Source organism: Saccopteryx bilineata, chromosome 5, assembly GCF_036850765.1.
Source record: "Saccopteryx bilineata isolate mSacBil1 chromosome 5, mSacBil1_pri_phased_curated, whole genome shotgun sequence".
Lineage (NCBI taxonomy): Eukaryota > Metazoa > Chordata > Mammalia > Chiroptera > Emballonuridae > Saccopteryx > Saccopteryx bilineata.
Window position 1 is genome coordinate 38,969,276 of NC_089494.1, and position 19,581 is coordinate 38,988,856.

The 19,581-nt window shown below is 40.4% G+C and overlaps 1 protein-coding gene across 2 annotated transcripts in view; it reads left to right on the forward strand.

Moving 5' to 3' along the window:
- The first annotated feature begins 6,628 nt into the window (after window positions 1–6,628).
- PGAP1 (post-GPI attachment to proteins inositol deacylase 1) overlaps window positions 6,629–19,581 on the forward strand; it is a 94,268-nt gene continuing 81,315 nt past the window's right edge. The window contains exons 1-3 of one of the 2 annotated variants that reach the window (XM_066233373.1): window positions 7,529–7,660; window positions 11,031–11,140; window positions 14,265–14,418. In XM_066233373.1, coding sequence (XP_066089470.1) covers window positions 14,367–14,418 — 52 coding nt within the window. In that variant the 5' untranslated portion in view covers window positions 7,529–7,660; window positions 11,031–11,140; window positions 14,265–14,366. Of the gene's footprint in view, window positions 7,661–11,030; window positions 11,141–14,264; window positions 14,419–19,581 lie in introns of both variants that reach the window. The other variant, XM_066233372.1, reaches the window with a different exon arrangement.

The window sequence follows — 19,581 nt, forward strand, 5'->3', positions numbered from 1 at the left end:
AATCCATTCATTTCCTACCGCTCATGTTCATGGTTGAGGGTGGCTGGAGCCAATCACAGCTGTCCTCCGGGACAACACCGAATTTTTACTGGATAATGCGTAACGTACACGGATCATTGTATGGCTCTCATGGAATTACATTTTAAAATATGTGGCGTTCATGGATCTCTCAGCCAAAAAGGTTCCCGACCCCTGGGTTAAATCGATACACATGCTAAAAGTTGAGTTATACTTAAAGCCTACATTTTTCTGCTATTTCACCATTAACATTTCTTGACCAATATCTAATGAGTTTGAATATCACAAAAATCCATGTCAGCTAATGTTAACGTTCACAGGTATAGAATATTGAACCTGGAATATTGAATTAGAGATCTTCTAGTTAAGGAGTTAACTATTGCCAACAAGCCAAATCAGGCCTGCTATGTTTTTGTAAATATCATTTTATTAGAACAGAGCCACACTTTTTTGTAAACTTTTGTCTGTATTTCCTTACAACAACAGAGTTGAGTAGTTGTGACAGAGACCTTATGGCCCACAAGACTGAATATATTCATTATCTGGCCTCTTACAGAAAGTTTGCTGACTCCTGATTGAGTTCAGCCCCCTCAATGTATAGATGAGAACATAGTTCTAGATCCTTTGCTAATATTTCCATGTCTTACTTATCATGTTCTATACTTTTTTTTTTTTTTTGTATTTTTTCTGAAGCTGGAAACGGGGAGAGACAGACAGACTCCCGCATGCGCCCGACCGGGATACACCCGGCACGCCCACCAGGGGCGACACTCTGCCCACCAGGGGGCGATGCTCTGCCCCTCCGGGGCGTAGCTCTGCCGCGACCAGAGCCACTCTAGCGCCTGGGACAGAGGCCAAGGAGCCATCCCCAGCGCCCGGGCCATCTTTGCTCCAATGGAGCCTTGGCTGCGGGAGGGGAAGAGAGAGACAGAGAGGAAGGAGGGGGTGGGGGTGGAGAAGCAAATGGATGCTTCTCCTATGTGCCCTGGCCGGGAATCGAACCGGGGTCCCCTGCACGCCAGGCTGACGCTCTACCGCTGAGCCAACCGGCCAGGGCCTCATGTTCCATACTTTGCTTAAATATATAATATGTGCTTTAGCCAGAACTCACATTTTCCTGTGTACCTTACCATTCTCAATAAGTACGTTTGTTTCCCAAGTTGTATTTTCTTTTAACATAAAGTCATTTATGTTAGCTGATTTTTTAAAATTAAATTTGTTGGGTTACATGGGTTAATAAGATTGTATACATTTCAGGTGTACTAATTTATAATACAACATCTGTATACTCCATGATGTGCTCACCATCCAAAATCCAGCTCTCTCCATCATCATATATTTAACCCCTTTTACCCTCTTTGTCCTCTCCCCACCTCTCCTCCGTTCTGGTAACCATTATTCTGTTGTCTGGGTCTATGAGCTTGTTTGTTTGTTCATTTGTTGCTTTTTGCTTCATATCCCACAGGAGTGATCATATATTCTTGTCCTTTTCTAACTTATTTCATTTAGCATGATACTTTCAAGATCCACTGGTGTTACAAATAGCAGTGTTTCATCTTTTTTATGAAGGAGTAGTATTCTATTGTATATATGTAATACATCTTTATCCAATCAGCCATCAAAGGACATTCAGGTTGTTTCCATGTCTTAGCTATTATGAATGCTACAATGAACATAGGGATACATATGTCTTTACAAGCGTTTAAAAATATTTTGGGCACATACCCAGGAGAAAGATTGCTCAATCATATGGTAACTTAATATTTTGAGGAACCTTCATACTTTTTTCTATAGTGGCTGCATTGATTTACATTCCCTCCAGTAATGTGTGAGGGTCCCCTTTTTGTAATATCCTCTTTAATACTATTTCTTGTCTTATTAATAACAGCCATTCCAATAGGTGTGAGTAGTAACTTGGTGTGGTTTGATTTGCATTTCCCTTATAACTAGTGATGCTGAGCATTTTTTATATATCTGATGGCCATCTGTAGGTCTTCCTTGGAAATTTTCTATTCAGGTCCTCTGCCCATTTTTTAATGTATGGTTTATATAAATACTTTTAGGTATTGAGTTGTATGTTCTTTATATTTTTTGGATATTAGCCCCTTACTGGAGCTATCATTTGGAAATATCTTTTTTCTTTTGGTTGGTTGCCTTTTTGTTTTGTAGGTCGTGTCTTTTGCTGTGCAGAAGCTAATTTTCTGAATTAATATTTTATTTTCCAAGTCTTTTTCAAAAACTTTTTTAGCTAACAGTTATTTTACAATAAGTAGTCTACCTTGGCCATTATTGTTTACAAATGTATTTGAATATCACAAAATTTGCATTTCATAGTAAAAGGCACAAGTGTAGCTAAAACCTTTAATTAAAATACAGCATATTACTTTGATAAAAAATATTTATTCAAAAACACTTATAGAATACCTTTAAGTACAAGGCCCTGTACTGGGGTTAGGTATTAAAAATGACCAAGAACCTCTTATAGTCCATGCCATTGAAGAGCTAGAAACCTTTGGGAGAAATAGATATGTAAGCAGAAAACTGATAAGGACAATCTCAAGCAATGATTATATTAATAGTTCTTTCTCATTATAATGACCTGAATTTCAGAATTTATTGTCTGAAAATACTAATATGCCATCTAAAGCCTCTTAAACTGTTTCATTAAAACAAGCATTTATTGTGCACTCCACCCCAAAGAGAATCCTCTGGCTTTAACTGAATTGTTTTAAATTGAAGAATACTGTTTTTTATCCCAGTTTTATTGAGATACAATTAAAACAAATCATTGTATAAGTTTAAGGTGTAAAATGTGTTGATTTGGAAGGAATATTGCTCTTATAAAACACATAACACCACTAGATAATATAATAATGCTAAACTTAACTTTTGTTATCTGTAGCTGTTATTTTTCAGGATCATTTACCCCTGGTAGAAACAAATCTGTAAGGAACTATGTTATAGTGGCATTTTACTCTATTGAATGGAAGTCCAGTTATTTCCCCTTGACACACACACACACACACACACACACACACACACACACATATATATATTTATTTTTATTTGCTTGCTTGTTTCTTTTTGGAGGAAGAAGGTGGTGGGGGAGGGGCAGGGAGAGAAAGACAGGAACATCCAGCTGCCTCTTTATGTGCCCTGCCTAAGGAATTGAACTGGCAACCTCCACGCTTCCAGACAACACTCCAACCAACCAAGCTATCTGTTCCAGGATTATATATTTTTCAACCTGTCTCCACACTCTATTTCTTTAAATAAACATTTCATTCTAAAAATCTTTCTTTTCTTTATTTCTATTCCAAAGAAATGTTAAGTCTAAGATTCAATAATTTAAACACTTGACAGTTATGAAGCTAAATTAGGTTATTCAGCTAATGTACATAGTGCTTTATGCCTTAAAGGTATTCTTTATTCTTGCAAACAAGTTTAAATCTCTCTACAAGAGAAACAACACACGACCCAAAAGATTAATTTGAAGGTCCCAGTTTTAATGGTGAGAGACGGCACAAGTAAAAATCTGGATTGCAAGGCTGAGGCTATGTTGCCTTTCATTTTGCAGCAATGGAGACTGAACTGGTGAAAAAAGGATAATCAGTTTGAAAATCCTTATTTTGTTTTTGATGGTCTATTCTCTGTTTCCTTGGAAACAGAGCTGGCAGCCCACAGAGTTGCTGGCATTATGGGTTTTTGTTTTGTTTTAGCTTCGAAGCATCAAAGAAAAGGTGAGGTTTTATGACTGTAATCTGTAGACTCTGACTTATTTTCAAATAAATTAAAAACAAATATTTATTGAATGCCTATTACATATAAGGTAGTAGGTGATAAAACCAACAAATTTGAGAAAGTGGTTTAAACCAATTGAAATGAATTTTAGCTTCTAACAGCCAATGTATTATATAAATATATATATTTTTTAAGGAAAAGAGGAAATAAAGTTTATTTTAAAAACTATAGTGGGAAGGTAGTACACTGTGATCCGTATAGTTTAATAAAGCTAATTTTAGAAAACAACTAGATTCCCCCACCAGACAGCACAATTCCTTCTTCCTCTATACAGAATATAGGTAATATGAGGGTGGTTACTATGTGTGGAAAAGACAGCCTTTGCCTCCAGTAAACAAAGCAAGCAAACAAAAACTAAATGGAGCTTAAAAAAACCTAACAAGTTTTCTGAAAAACTGTATTAATTAAATTACTAAATATTTTAATTGAGGAGTGGTTGTCAAAAGATTACATGGTCTTTTCCTTTACGAAAGGTTGCATTTGATTTAAGTTTAAAAAGCCATGTCTTTAGGAACCCTGACTGAGATGAGAAGGCAAGAGCCGCACGTTTCAGTTGTAGGGAGCATTTGTCTTTAAATTTAATCAGACCTAAGCTTATTTATACGGTTCAGGGGAGGGAGGATGGCATGAGAAAGACTGACAGAGAGACTTTAACTTGATAGAACTAATTTCCTGAAGAGAAAGGAGGGGTGGGTACTAAAGAAAAACCAGGGGGGTTGCTTTTGATGTCCTCTAAGGACAGCAGATGACAATACCAGTGCCACCCTTTGCTCTAAAATCTAAGCACCTCAGATGTACTAACTGAATTGGGACTGCTTGGAGATGAAAAAAACAAAACAAAACACAAAAAATTTAGGAATTAAAGAGTTGCAGGAATGTGCACCTGAAAACAAAATTATCTCTGTGAATAGGAAGATGGAATTATGTACCAATCTGCTAAAAGAAAAAGAAGAGGTAGTGTAGGGAGCTTAAAAAGAGGTGGTTTGAAGAATATGAGAAAAGTTGACCAGAAACATATACACTTCTAAACAATATTTCAAATAATTTTGTTATTTTCTCCAGCACAGCTAGATACACTAGTGTCAGAGCTCAGAGCCAGACCATATTCACCCAAGGTTGGAAGGTTGTAAACAGAGTGGGATTGAAAGACCAGGAAGTTGATAGCACTGGCAGAGGGTGATTAAGTGATGTGCAGTAGGATTATTTCAGATATGAAATCACATAAACCCAGGAGGGGGGAGATAATGATATATACAAAAAAAAAACGTTAAAAAGTAGGAACACAAAGATTACAGACATAAAGAATCCACTGGCGCCCTGGCCGGTTGGCTCAGCGGTAGAGCGTCGGCCTAGCGTGCGGAGGACCTGGGTTCGATTCCCGGCCAGGGCACACAGGAGAAGCGCCCATTTGCTTCTCCACCCCTCTGCCGCGCTTTCTTCTCTGTCTCTCTCTTCCCCTCCCGCAGCCAAGGCTCCATTGGAGCAAAGATGGCCCGGGCGCTGGGGATGGCTCTGTGGCCTCTGCCTCAGGCGCTAGAGTGGCTCTGGTCGCAACATGGCGAGGCCCAGGATGGGCAGAGCGTCGCCCCTGGTGGGCGTGCCGGGCGCATGCAGGAGTCTGTCTGACTGTCTCTCCCTGTTTCCAGCTTCAGAAAAAAAAAAAAAAATCCACTGGCTGCCTGACCTGTGGTGGTGCAGTGGGATAAAGCGTCGACCTGGAACACTGAGGTCGCCGGTTCGAAACCCTGGGCTTGCCTGGTCAAGGCACATATGGGAGTTGATGCTTCCTGCTCCTCCCCCTTCTCTCTCTTTCTCCCCTCTCTAAAAATCAATAAAAATAAAATAAAAAAAAGAATCCACTGGCTTTATTATCCTGCTCCTTTCTGAGTGGACAATACAGGCAGTAGATTGCCCCACTCACAAAAGCCACCAGAAGAGCAAGCTCTGTCATCTTCCAAGTTCAGGGTTTTCTCCATATAGCAGAGTCCTCAGGCAGGGTGGATCCTTGTCACTCAAAGTGCAGACCACTGACCAGCATCGCTAGCATCACTTAGGAACTTGTTAGAAATGCAGGATCTTGGATCCCACTCTAGAGCTACTGAATCAGAATCTGGTTTTTAAACAATCTCCAAGTGATTCATATGCACTTTAAGTTTAAGAAGCACCAAGATGAATGCAGATCCACTTTTGGTTTATTTGTGCTGGTCCTGCATGATATGCTAGGAGAAACAAGGAGCAGACGTTCTGTCTGTGATGTTCTCAAGTTTCAGGCTCAGTGTATTTTTTTTTTTTTTTTTTTGGTATAATTTAAACCCTTCCCCAAATGACTTGTAATCCCTGGCAGTAACTCCTCCCTAATCCCACCCCACATCCTAGGTGCTCTCACATCTGAATATCAGAATGTTGTATAAGATACATTATAAGCTTTTTTCTAGTTTTAAAATTCTTTTATTTTATGTATCATAGCCAAACTTCCTCTGCACACACACAAAAATACCAGAAAATCAGTTCGAGTGAAATGAAAGTCAGTACCAAAAATAATTCTAAGGAGAAGTTACACACACACGCACACACACACACTGCCCATCGGCTCTTGGGTGTTTTAAAGAGTGATGCCGTGGCTTTTTTTCTCATAACATTCCTGTGTTTTCATGCTGTTATTCCTGATTACGAATGGTTTCTGAGCTGCTCTTATCCCCTCCTTTGTGCAAAACCAAGCCGAAATTCTTCAAAATGAATTAAGTCCCTTAAGAGTCTGAGTAGAAGCTTGAGCTAAATTGCCTCCCTACGTTAATGTATAACCAATTCTCCTAGAGGGGTAGGTTCTGGGGAGCAAGGCAGTCAGCGGAACCTGATTACGCAGATACCTGTTGGGGTAACATTTTTTAAAGACTAAGGGCGGTATTTGTGATCCAGGCTTTCGTCTTATGCCAAGAACAGAACCTTATGGACCTGCTGGTAGCTTTTTTCTGAGCCAGTGCTTTTAGGCGCAGTTACCTACTGGGCCGAAGTCCACGGTCCAGGAGGAGGAAAAAGCCATTTGTCCCCTGCTTCAGCTAACTGGTCCTGAGGGCTGAGAATGTGCTGTGACCGCTGGGAGAACCGAAACTGCGGAGGCCCGAAGTGCTTCAAATTTTTTAACTGCGCAGGGAGGTGTTCTCGACGTGGCGACTCTGATTTCCCCCCTCCCTTCGCAGGGTCAGTTCACCATCATTAACAGCCTCTCGGTCCCCAGGTTAACCCGCCCGTCACCCACCCCCAGCCCTTCCCCCTCCACGCTCGCGAGCCTCCCGCGCTCCGCCCACCCCTCTCCAGTCCCCTCACCCCCTTCTTTCCCTTCAACCAGCCTCTCCCCGCTCTTCCCAGCCCCCTTCTTCCTTTCCCTCTCCCCGCTCCTCCCCGCTTCCCCTCACCCTCCAGCCCAGCCCACCCCGCTTTCTGCTTTTCTTCTACGCCGAGATTTGCGTTCCAGCGGCAGCCACCACCTCCGCTCTCCCAGCGAGACGCCAGGCGGCGGGCACCTCCGGCCCGCTGCACGCAGGCGCACTGGGCGGGGGGCGCGCGGGCGGGCGTCCGCGCAAGCGCGCGCTGCTCAGGCTCGGCTCCGGCGCGGGCGGCCGGGCTTCTTCGGCTCGCTCTGTCCCGGCTTGGGGCCCCGCGCGGCGGCGGCGGCAGCGGCGGCACCACCACCACCATGTTTCTTCACTCTGTCAACCTTTGGAACCTGGCATTTTATGCCTTCATGATCTTCATGGCCACCCTCGGGCTGTGGGATGTCTTCTTCGGCTTCGAGGAGAACAAGTGCAGTATGAGCTACATGTTTGAGTACCCGGAGTATCAGGTGAGGTTCCGCCCTCTCCTCACCTGGGCGCTCCGACACTCGGGCCCTTTCCTGCCTGGCCCTTCTGTAGGTTGCCTCTGCCTCCGACCCCCATATCCCAACCTCGCCTCTGGTTTTTCCGCCCCGAAAAACTGCAGAATCTCATTACTCCCATCACCTGCCCTTTGTGTCCTTTCTTTACGGTGAGGTGTTTCCCCGATCGTTCCCCGAACATCCTTCCTGCCCTACTCGTAATTGTTCCCCTGCCCCCCTCCCTCTTCCAGATCCCAATGCCATGCATGCGCAGGCTTTTCAGACTGGTCGCGCCCAACCCCCTTCATCCCTAGAGACGCAGCCTCAGCCCCTCTCCCTAAACCCAAACCCCGCGTCCCCCGAGTTTCTGCCTTAACAGGTGCCCCTGGACCCTCAGCTTCCCACGAGCCTACATTCTTCCCCTCACGCACAGTGATTTACGTGTCAGCTCCTGCTTTTCTAGAAAGGGACCGAGATTCTGCAGAACGTGTATTGGCTGGATAGTTCCCAGGGTTGCCTTAGAGACGCCAGGGTTTACCTCTGTGTTGGAAAGGCTAACCTGACGAGTAATTAAATGAAAGACTATTGAGGTTCTCTCCTGCAAAGATTTTGCAGAGGCTCCTGTTATGTAGATTATGGGTCCGTGCGTGTGCATGTACGCCTGGGTTGATGCATGTCGCCTCTTAACCAATTACATTCAAAATCTATTTCACGGTGTTATTTTCTCTTCTCACTGTGTTTGCTATTTAAGCCAGACCTTGCCCTTTTCTCTCTTCCCACGCCCTCACCCCTCCCGGTCCATTTGAACATTTTCAATCACACTTGCTTTATCAGTTTAGCATAGGAGGATCTAGAATTTCATTCATGACCAGCTGTAAAAAGAGGTTGTGACAAATTATACAACTGTCCGAAGAAATTTCTCCCGAATAATTCATTTCTAAACGCATCCAGTAATTACCGAATACATATTATAATAGTCCCCTACCATGAGCTGTATATACACTATAATACATATCGATAAAATGCATTTGTGGTATACTTTTAAAGCCGTACAGATTTTTTCTTTAAGGTAAAGGATGCTGAGCGTGGTTGCTTCTGTGCACAGGTCATTATGGAGGAGCATATTTGATTATGCTGCTATTATGTAGATCTTAAAGCTACATAGTTAAGGTTTAAAATGCTGATGAGCTTCCTTTTCCATGGGCAGAATTCTAGCTTAGCTTTTATTATGAGGTTCTTACCTTTGTTTTGCATGAATGCATATAAAGGGGTGGAAATATTTGATATCAGATGATATTGAAGGAGAAGATTTTATGATGTTACTTTTGCCTTTTAATTTCTACGCGAACATACTGGTTTATTTTAATCGGAGTCTATATACAGTTAAATATTTGGGCTTCTAGTTTAGATTTTTAAAAACTGAATATAGAGCCTTTATATTGCTTTGATTCTATGGTTTAGTAATTAGAAAACTACCAATAAATTAAAGTAGGTCACTTTAGTTTTGTACTGCATTGAAGAGTTTGGTTAAAATAAAATTATTTTGAAAGGTTGTGCTAATTCTCATTTATTTTTAGATTTCTCACAATTATTGAAGCTATTTTAATGTTTGCAGTAGTAGAAACTGCTTAGTGTTGGAAACAAAGCATATGGCCCTCACAGATGCATTTCCTGCCTCTTAAAATTGGAAATACACGGAACATTAGTGTAGCTAATTGGCTTTTTTTTTCTGTTGTTGTGTCTGTATTTACTTATTTTAATTAAAATTGCCCTTTTGAGGTTTTACATTCTGTTAGTATTTGTAGCACAGTAATAATTACAGTAGTAGGAGTTTTTGATTCACATTTTTTGATAAATTTTTATTTTTGTGATATTAAAAAAGCTGTGTTAATTCATTATAGTATTTATATTGGACTCTTAGTCCTTTTATTGTACATACGATGTTGTGTTATTTTACAAGTAAGTTAAAGCCTGCCTATAGATATGAGTCACTGAATACAGTGAGATTTCTGGATAACTAAGGTCATTCTATTAAGACCAATGGTTTTTAATGTCTAAAAGTGTTCTAAACTTATTTTATATATTGCTTACTTTTAATTACATTTTATAGTAAGCTAATTATTCACAGGTTGCTATTCATTATATCAGATGTCTCAGTCATTAGATTTTCTTCTCTTGATGTCTGTCTTACTTTTTTACTGTCAATTTGCATATTCTTTAGCCAAATTTTAGAGGAAATGAACATTATTTGAAACATACTCAATTTTATTCTCAGTGTAAAAAATAAAAGGTCGGAACAGGAATTTGAAACTCTTGGTAAAATGAAATTTTGAATTTAAAACTTATCTCTGTTCATTCTCTACCTTGCTTATTGAGTTACCTGAACATCTCACTAACCTACCAGACAAAATGCACACTATCCTTTAAAGCTTCTTGCCTTGTGAGAGCAAGGCAAAGCTTTCATGTGGTAGCAAACAGTTTTGGGAAAATTATAGAATTGGAGAAGAAATATCTGTGTTGTTGTCTCCTATAGAGTAATTTATTTGCCTGTCTTGAGATGTGTGATCTAGCAGTTGCTCTTTGAGAGAAAGTGCTGATGTTGGAAAATATAAATCACATATATTTTTTAATTTAAATAGATTTTATTGATTGATTTCAGAGAGAGAGAGAGAGAGAGAGAGAAAGGGAAAAAGAGAAAGGAAGTGAGGGAGGGAGGAGCATCCACTTGTTCCACTTATTTATGCATTCCTCGGTTGATTCTTATATGTGCCCTGACTGGGGCTTGAACCCTCAGCGTTGGCATATAGGGACAATGCTCTAACCAACTGAGTTACCCAACGAGGGCCACATATTTTGTTATTAAATCTGATGTTTATTTAGCAAATCATTTATTGGATGTGGCTGGTGTATTCTAGTACTGGATATGGGTGAGAAGGAATTATAAAAAATCAGACCTTGTGCCTTTATGTCTTTATAATACAATGGAGGAAGAAAATGGAGATTGTAGTGAATAGTTTCAATGTGCTGAATTTCACTATGAGAGAGTATCATATATACAAGGCTCCTCGCAGAAGAGAGTATTCAGTTTCACCTTGGTAGTCGAAGGCTATAGAAAAGAGGCAGTAAATTGGTCCATGGAGGGTACATAGTTAATGTACAGAAACAAGAAAATTGCAGGAATGAAGACTAGCATTTGTGAGTAAAGACGGCATCAGGATATATTGCGTAAGCAGTATGTGTAGTATGTTACTGTTTATGTAAAAAAGAGAAAATAACCTATAAACATGTTTTCTTGTATACACATGTGTAAAATATTCATAGAAGCACAAACTGCTGCCATTTGTTGCCTTCTGCATAGGAAACTGGATGGCTGAAGGACCACGGGGATGAGAGAGCCTATTCATTGTATATCCGATTGAATCTTGAATTTTGAAAGATATTAAAGATAAAATTTAAAACCTGGCATACGTAAGTTATACGAAAGTAGGTAAGAATATAAATAGAGCCAGATTTTTAAGGACCTCTCTCTTAAGCCTTTATCATCTACATATGCAGTGAAGAAACACATAGGCTTATATTTTAAGTGTTTCTTTACAACAGTATGGACTCTGGATTGTAGCAAGGAGGTTATGATAGGGAGAGACTGGTCTGAAAGATTCACTAGTCCCTAGATGTTTGTTTGTTTTTTTGTTTTTTTTTTTGGTATTTTTCTGAAGCTGGAAACAGGGAGAGGCAGTCAGACAGACTCCCGCATGCGCCCGACAGGGATCCATCCGGCATGCCCACCAGGGGGCGATGCTCTGCCCCTCTGGGGCGTCGCTCTGCCGCGACCAGAGCCACTCTAGCGCCTGGGGCAAAGGCCAAGGAGCCATCCCCAGCGCCTGGGCCATCTTTGCTCCAGTGGAGCCTTGGCTGTGGGAGGGGAAGAGAGAGACAGAGAGGAAGGAGGGGGAGGGGGTGGAGAAGCAAATGGGCGCTTCTCCTATATGCCCTGGCTGGGAATCGAACCTGGGTCCCCCGCACGCCAGGCCGATGCTCTACCGCTGAGCCAACCGGCCAGGGCTCCCTAGATGTTTTTATCAAGCTGGAGTCTTAGAGTATTCTTAAGGGTGGAGTGGGCAAAGATCTGAGAGCTGGTTCTTTATAAGAACTTAAAAACAGTATTCATTTTGATCAAAATCTTTTTTCTTTTTGGTTAATTATGGAACTCGAACTTTTATTTTGCAGTTTTATATCACAATTTACAAAACTATATAATAAAATAAAGACTTAGTTTCTTAAATCAATATTTTTCTAGCACTTGGGAATTTGTCAGAATTTTTGCCTTTTGAAGTGGCAGGGGGGTCTAGGTTGGAGATGACAAGAGCCTGTGCTATGGCAGAGTCAAGAGAGGGAAGACAGTGCCTGACCTGTGGTGGCGCAGTGGATAAAGCATCGACTTGGAAATGCTGAGGTCGCCGGTTCAAAACCCTGGGCTTGCCTGGTCAAGGCACATATGGGAGTTGGTACTTCCAGCTCCTCCCCCCTGTCTCTCTCCTCTCTCTTTCTCTCTCCCTCTCTCTCTCTCCTCTCTAAACTGAATAAATAAAATAAAAAAAAGAAAGAAAAAAGAAGTTATAAAAAAAAAAAGAGAGGGCAGACAGCAGGGGCAGGATTATGGAGAAAATATTTCAGTGTAAAGATAATTGATATTAATTCGATGTCTTTTTGGGCGATAGGGTGCTCATATAATATACTCTATATAAAATAACAAGTTTAAAATATATTGGAGTCCTGTGGCTATAAGTATTTTCTTTTCAAATCCCTTGACTCTTCCGCTTTTTAACAGCATCCTTTTTATGTACGGTTACACCTTTTCTGCCTTCAGTCTGGTCAGTACCTTTCCTGCCACTCACTCCCTACTTGAACTCTGTCTGGAAATGCAGTTTTGTCATTTGCCTACAACTCCAATTGTTTTTTTGGTTCGAATTCCTTTTTTCCATCTCTGCTTTTTGCTACGCTGTATTATATGCACTCATTTTCTTTAAAGTGTACACTCTACCACTCTAAAATTGCTTTTATAATAGTATATTATGATATATATTAAATACATTCTTTTACTCGTTTTTCTGTGCCCAGAGAATTAAATATTACTTTTTTGATACATTTGATAGTTTCCTGTTTTTCTGAGTTAATTTTCAACTAGTTCAAAATTTTGTTTACTACTGGCCCAGAAAGAGTAATGATCCAATATGCATGTACTACTACTGTTCTATCATATGATTCACTAAATTGAGAGAAGTTCTCTCACATTTTCTTTTTGCTCAATTTGTACCTAAAGAAACGGTATAATACATATTTATTATATACAGTGCATAATCAATATTGGGACTAATTTGAGTTAAAATACATGTATATAAATAAAGCAAATATTTGGGTTTGTATTTCTCTATTTTGAGTATATGAGGAGATTAAAAGTTGCTAGTATCTTACACAGTAAGCTCACACTCTCTAAAGATGTTTTTATATTATTGGCACAGGTTGTTTATGGTAATAACCTCAAATGAATATTCAGGAGTGTGCATGAATAATCAGAATTCTGGGTTTGTACAACAGTGAGGGTTTTCAGTAGTCATTACTATTTACACTTTAAAAAATTCATTCAGTGTTTGAAATTCTTATCAAGCATATGTGTAGCACTGCTAGATTATTAAATCTATTGTTGTCACTTAAAACCTGTTTAGAGTAACTGGCTTCATTTTTAATGGTTTCTTTTGTTGGAAAAAGGAGAAGAGTTTATACTTTACTACTGCTTTTATAGATGCCTACCTTTATGAGATGACATTAAGACCAAATTTATATTTTGTTGCAAAAAGTTTTATGTGAATTACTGGCTCATTTGATATACAATAATAGGAATTGCAGAGTAGTTTAAAGCTTGCTGACGAACTACGCACCTAGTTCATGAAAACTGAAACATGCTGTTATTGAAATGTTTATGGTGAGAAGAGTGTGCATGTCTTGACCAAGACATTGAGATCCAGATTAATTTGTTAAGCATATTGTAGGTGAAAGCATATTAAGTTGAGAGGTCAGAAAGCTGCGTTACAAAATAAACTTGCTTTCTGTTGAATGATGTCACAGCTGGAATATGTAGTTGGGCCTGAGTGAAAGGAGAGACATTACAAAACTGTTTAAAATAGCAGAAAAGAATTGATTTGATAATGGAAAGCTTTTATCATTTCTAAGTATAACTGATACTAAATTAAATGCATTTTCAATTACGTTAACATGTAACTTGCTGGCATCTACCAGTGTTTTTCTGTTGTCAGTGACTATTTTGAGTAACTTATATTTATTAGAAATTCAGTTAGACCCATTTTATACTTTCCCAAAGACTGCATGTTTCAAAACTCACATAATTCAAGACTAATTCTCCATATGAATAAACTAAAAGCAGAACTTCTTTTGTGCATTAAGTGCAGTTTTATCATCAGTAATATCTTTATATTACACTATTTGTATAATTCACAATTGGGTACAATGTGGCTGAATTGTATTAATAAAATTGATTAAAGTAAAATTGCATTTTTATTTTATTTTATTGCTGTAGAAAATAGAACTTCCAAAGAAACTGGCAAAACGCTATCCTGCATATGAATTATATCTCTATGGAGAAGGATCCTATGCTGACGAACACAAAATTCTCCCTTTAATGGGTATTCCAGTTCTCTTTCTTCCTGGTAATGCCGGAAGTTATAAGCAAGGTAAGTCTCAGAAGTAAATTTTGAAAGCTATAAAATGCAGTTGAAGAGTTCAACAGATACATAATGTGTGTTAAGGCATACTGGAAACATAAAGTTTGACATTTTGTCTAGAAAAATACATGTGAGAAGTCCATAGAAAAGGATTGTTGAAGACCACTTTGCAAAAAGTAAGAAGGAGAAAAAGAAGATGGAGCCGGGTGGGATAAATATTCAGGAATCAGCAGAAGAAAGAAGCTTATATTGGAAATGGAGGATGCAGAACACAGAACCTGAGCATTGGTTAGAGAAATAAATCAGTGGTTTCTGTTACACTGAACAAGAGAGGAGACTTGTTTCTTTCTTTCTTTTTTTTTTTTTTTTTTGAGACTTGTTTCTTTATTTCAAAACTATTTAAGTTAGATCCAGACTTCCAGTCCAGATGGCAGAGTAGGTACATGCTGTGCTCGCCCTCTCCCATGACCACACCAAAATTACCCCGAATTTGTAGAACAACCACCTTTGAGAACCACCTGAAGGCTAGCTGAACAGAACTCCTGTAAATAAAGATATAAAGAAGAAGCCACAATAATACTGGTAGGAGCGGTGGAAATTCAAAACAAGCTGGTCCCATACCCACGTGTGGCAGTTAAGAATTGAGAGGGAGCCCCTGGCTGGGTAGCTCAGTTGGTTAGGGCGTATTCCAAGGCTACAGGTTTGATCCCCCATCAGAGAACATACAAGAATCAACCAATGAATGCAAAAGTAAGTGGAACAACAAATCAATGTTTCTCTCCCTCTCTCCCTCCTCTCTGTCTGCCTCTCTTTCCCTTACGTCCTCCTCTTCCTCGTTCTCTAAAAATTCAATTAAAAAAAGAATTGAGCCTGACCCAGCGGTGGCACAGTGGATAGAGCATCAACCTGGGATGCTGAAGCCCAGGTTCAAAACTCTGAGGTCGCCAGCTTGAGCACAGCCTTATCCAGCTTGAGCATGGCCTCAGCAGCTTGAGCGCAGGGTTGCAGGCTTGAGTGTGAGATCATAGACATGACCCCAAGGGTAGCCTAGCTTGGAGCCTAAGGTTGCTGGCTTGAGCAAGGGTTCACTGGCTTAGCTGGAGCCCCGCAGTCAAGGCACATATGAGAAAACAATCATTGAACAACTAAGGTGCTTAACTATGAGTTGATGCTTCTCATTTCTCGCCCTTCCTGTGTCTGTCCCTGTCTCTCTTTCTCTTTAAAAAATAAATAATTAAAGGGAAATCTTAGCTGCTGAGGTCACCACTGAGGAACAGGGGGACTCAGTGAGTAGTGGGATTCAGCTAGTTTGCACTGGTTCGGCAGAACCAATACCTAATTTTTTGTTGAGTTTGGCAAATTGGTTGTTAAAATGGCACTTGTAATCAGGGTTCTCTCTAAAGTGGGCGCCTGGGCAACCACCCAGTGTGGAAATCACAAATTTATATTCCATACTCTTTTTTAATGTTCATCTGTGCAATAGCATATTCTAAGCTAGTAATGTTCATTCCATTCATAGGTGAAAAAAATTGCAAGTGAGGACACCAATCAAGAAGCAATATGGAATTGGAATTTTTTTTCTGAGTGACAGAGACAGAGAGACAGAGAGAGGGACAGATAGGGACAGACAGACAGGAAGGGAGAGAGATGAAAAGCATCAATTCTTCATTGCGACACCTTGGTTGTTCATTGATTGCTTTTTCATATATGCCTTGATGGGGATGGGGGCTACAGCAGAGTGAGTGACCCTTTGCTCAAGCCAGCAACCTTGGACTCAAGCCAGCGACCTTCAACTTCAAACCAGCAACATTTGGGCTCAAGTCAGCAACCATGGGGTCATGTCTATGATCCCATGCTCAAGCCGACGACCCTATGCTCAAGCTGGTGAGCCTGCACTCAAGTTAGATGAGCCCACGCTCAAGCCAACAACCTTGGGGTTTTGACCCTGGGTCTTCTGCATCCCAGTCTGACGCTCTATGCTCTGCGCCACCGCCTGGTCAGGCATATGAAAATAATCTTAAATAATGGTTTTATTGTTTTTTGTCAGGTATTATTTAACATTTTTTCATTAATATTTTAAAACTCTTACAATCTAGTTTTGTGTACCTTTTATTATTCTAACTTAAGTATTAAAATGCATGAAATAATCAACTACCTTAAATATATATATATATATTTATACTTAAATAGTCATTAGGGCAGAGAACCAGTTGTTAAATTATTTGAATGCCATCACTGGTCTCAGTCCCACTCCAGGCTCCCCTGCCTGGAGCACCAGTGACATTAAGAAGAGTCCCCCCAACAGCTGGCAATGAAAATCAACAGGGACTTAGTTCAGGTGAGACAGAAGGCTGCTGTAGACTCAGATGTCCTCTTAGAGGGCTGAGCACAGACTCCCTCAGTCATAAACACTCACCTTAGCTCTACAGAAGGAACAGAAGCTCAGAAAGTACCAAAAACACATGGAGAAGAACTGAATTGTCTGGTTTCAGTGCAAGGGATAGAGGAACAGCTCTCTCCTGGACTAAAGGCAGGCACCGTTTATCTCAGGGGTCTCAAACTCAACTCAGCATGTGGGCCGAAGAGCAAGATCACAGCCGTTCGGCGGGCCGCACTAGGTCTACAAAAGGCAACTGTTACGCAACACTTTTCTCACTGCAGTTGAAAAAAAAAAAAAAATCAGTACAACAAGCACAATCGTATATGCAGTTTACTCAGTGTCACAAAACGACCAGAAACTGTAGTTCGCATCACAACTGCTGTTAACTAAGCTAATATCTAGCTAGGATGCTAGAGAAATGAAAAATACAAGTAGGCCCCTAGGCTTACTTAATTTTATCCAAAATATTTTGAACTTCGTGGATTAGTCTGCGGGCCGCACAAAATTGTTCGGCGGGCCGCGAGTTTGAGACCCCTGGTTTATCTTATATTGAGCTCTCTATTCACCCAGCCTGTGGGTACGGGTGAGCACCAAGTCTGAGTCTTCATCAACCTGGCTAACAATGGTCCCTGGAGATTCTCTGAGACCCTGCCCTACCCAGTTCACTTGCCCAGCCCAACCCTTTGTTCAGAGACTAATCTACACAAATGGCTGGCCTGAGTCGGCACTGCAGACTTTCCTAAAACCTCAGTAGTTCACAAACCCTAAACAACCAGCAGCTAGCTTTAATGTGCCCTGTTACCTCTCACTAAGTGGTCTCAGACCCTGCACTAGTGGCAGCTGTCATTGGTTTATAACATAATCACTCCCGTGCACTTACAAGCTGAACACAGATCACGTTGTAGCTCCAACTAGGTGGCTCTAGGCCAGACACAGGCAGCAGGTGACTGTTGTCTGCACTGGGACTCCTCTCCAGGGGTCCCAGAACTGACATACCTGGTGGCTAGCTTCAGACCACACCAAAGCACCACCCAGTTAACTCCACAAATGACTCACCCAAAGGGTGACCTTGGCAGGCACCCAGGCCCTGCTAAAGTAAATTCACACACACAGACATAACCGTAGCAGTCAAGGTCCAGCTATAACAGGAAAGCACACACAACCCACACAAGGGGCACCCCGGAAACACCTGGCTCAGGTAAACAGGGAGACTGCCACTGGGCCTAACAGGGCACCTGCTATGTAAGGTCACACTGCCAAGACTGGGAGATGTAAGAGATCTACTGAGAAACACAGAAAGTAGCTAAAATAAGGAGATAAACATGTCCCAAATGAAAGAAGAAGACTAAACACCAGAAAAAGAACTAACCAAAATGGAGACCAGCCAATTTCCCAGATGCTGATTTCAAAGCGATGGTTAGAAGAATGCTCAATGAACTTAAGGGAAGAATAGCTAGTTTTGGTGAGAACTTCAACAAAAAGATAGGAAACAAAAGGAGATAGAAAACAAAGAACCAGTCAGAAATGAAGAATACATTAGATGGAATCACAGCAGATAGATGAAACAGAGGATCAAATCAGTGATTTGGAAGGCAAAGTGTAGCAGAAAACACCCAATCAGAGTAACAAAAAGAAAAAAAATTAAAAATGAGGATAGTTTATGTGACCTTTGGTACAACATCAAGCATAACAACATTTATATCATAGGGGCATCAGAAGAAGTAACATAGCAAGTGATTGAAGACCTATTTGAAGAAACAATGACCAAAAACTTCTCCAATTTGGTGAAGGAAACACAATTAGAGCACGTGCAGAGAGTCCCAAACAAGATGAACCCAAAAAGGCCCACACCAAGACGCATCATAACCAAAATTCCAGAGGTTAAAGAGAGAATCTTAAAAGCAGCAAGAGAAAAACAGTTTCCTACAAGGGGGCTCCCATCAGACTCTCAGCTGATTTCTCAACAGAAACTTTGCAGCGCAGAAGGGACTGGCATGAAATATTCTAAGTGGTGAAGTACAGTGACCTACAAGCAAGGTTACTCTGTCCAGCAAGGCTATCATTTAGAATTGAAGGAGCAAACCAGTATTATAAGAAATATTAAAGGGACTTCTTTAATAAAAAAAATATATAAACAAGAAAATATCACAATGGAAAAAAATTGTCCCTGACAAAAGTGAACACAATAAAAGCAGTGGATCATCCAACACTAAAGCTAGTGGAAAGGTTAAACGGCAGAGGTGGGAGGATCATGTGTAACTACAACAGTAAATTAAGGGATACACACAAACACACACAAAAAGGAAAAAATAATGACAAAGACATAAACATGGAGGGGGTGAGTAAAATTGGTCGAGATCTTAGAATGTGTAGGAACTTAAGTGACCATCAACTTAAAATAGACTGAAAAAACTTAGGTTGGTATATATGAATGCCATGCTAACCACAAACCAAAAATCAAGAGATAGACAAGAAATAAAGAGAAAGGAATTCAAACACAACACTACAGAAAGTCACCAACATACAAGAGAAGAGAGCAAAAGAATAAGAAAGGAATAGAGAACTACAAAAAAATTAGAAAAAGTAAAATGGCAAGAACTGTGTATCTATCAGTTGCTTTAAATGGAAATTCATTAAATACTCCAACCAAAAAATGAATGGGTAAGGAAGCTGTGGTACATATATATAAAATAAAAGAGTACTTGGCCATAAAAAAGAATGAAAAAAAATTTAAATAAGAGGAGGGGAGGTAGAAAGACAGACTACCTCATGTGCCTCGATTGGGATCCACC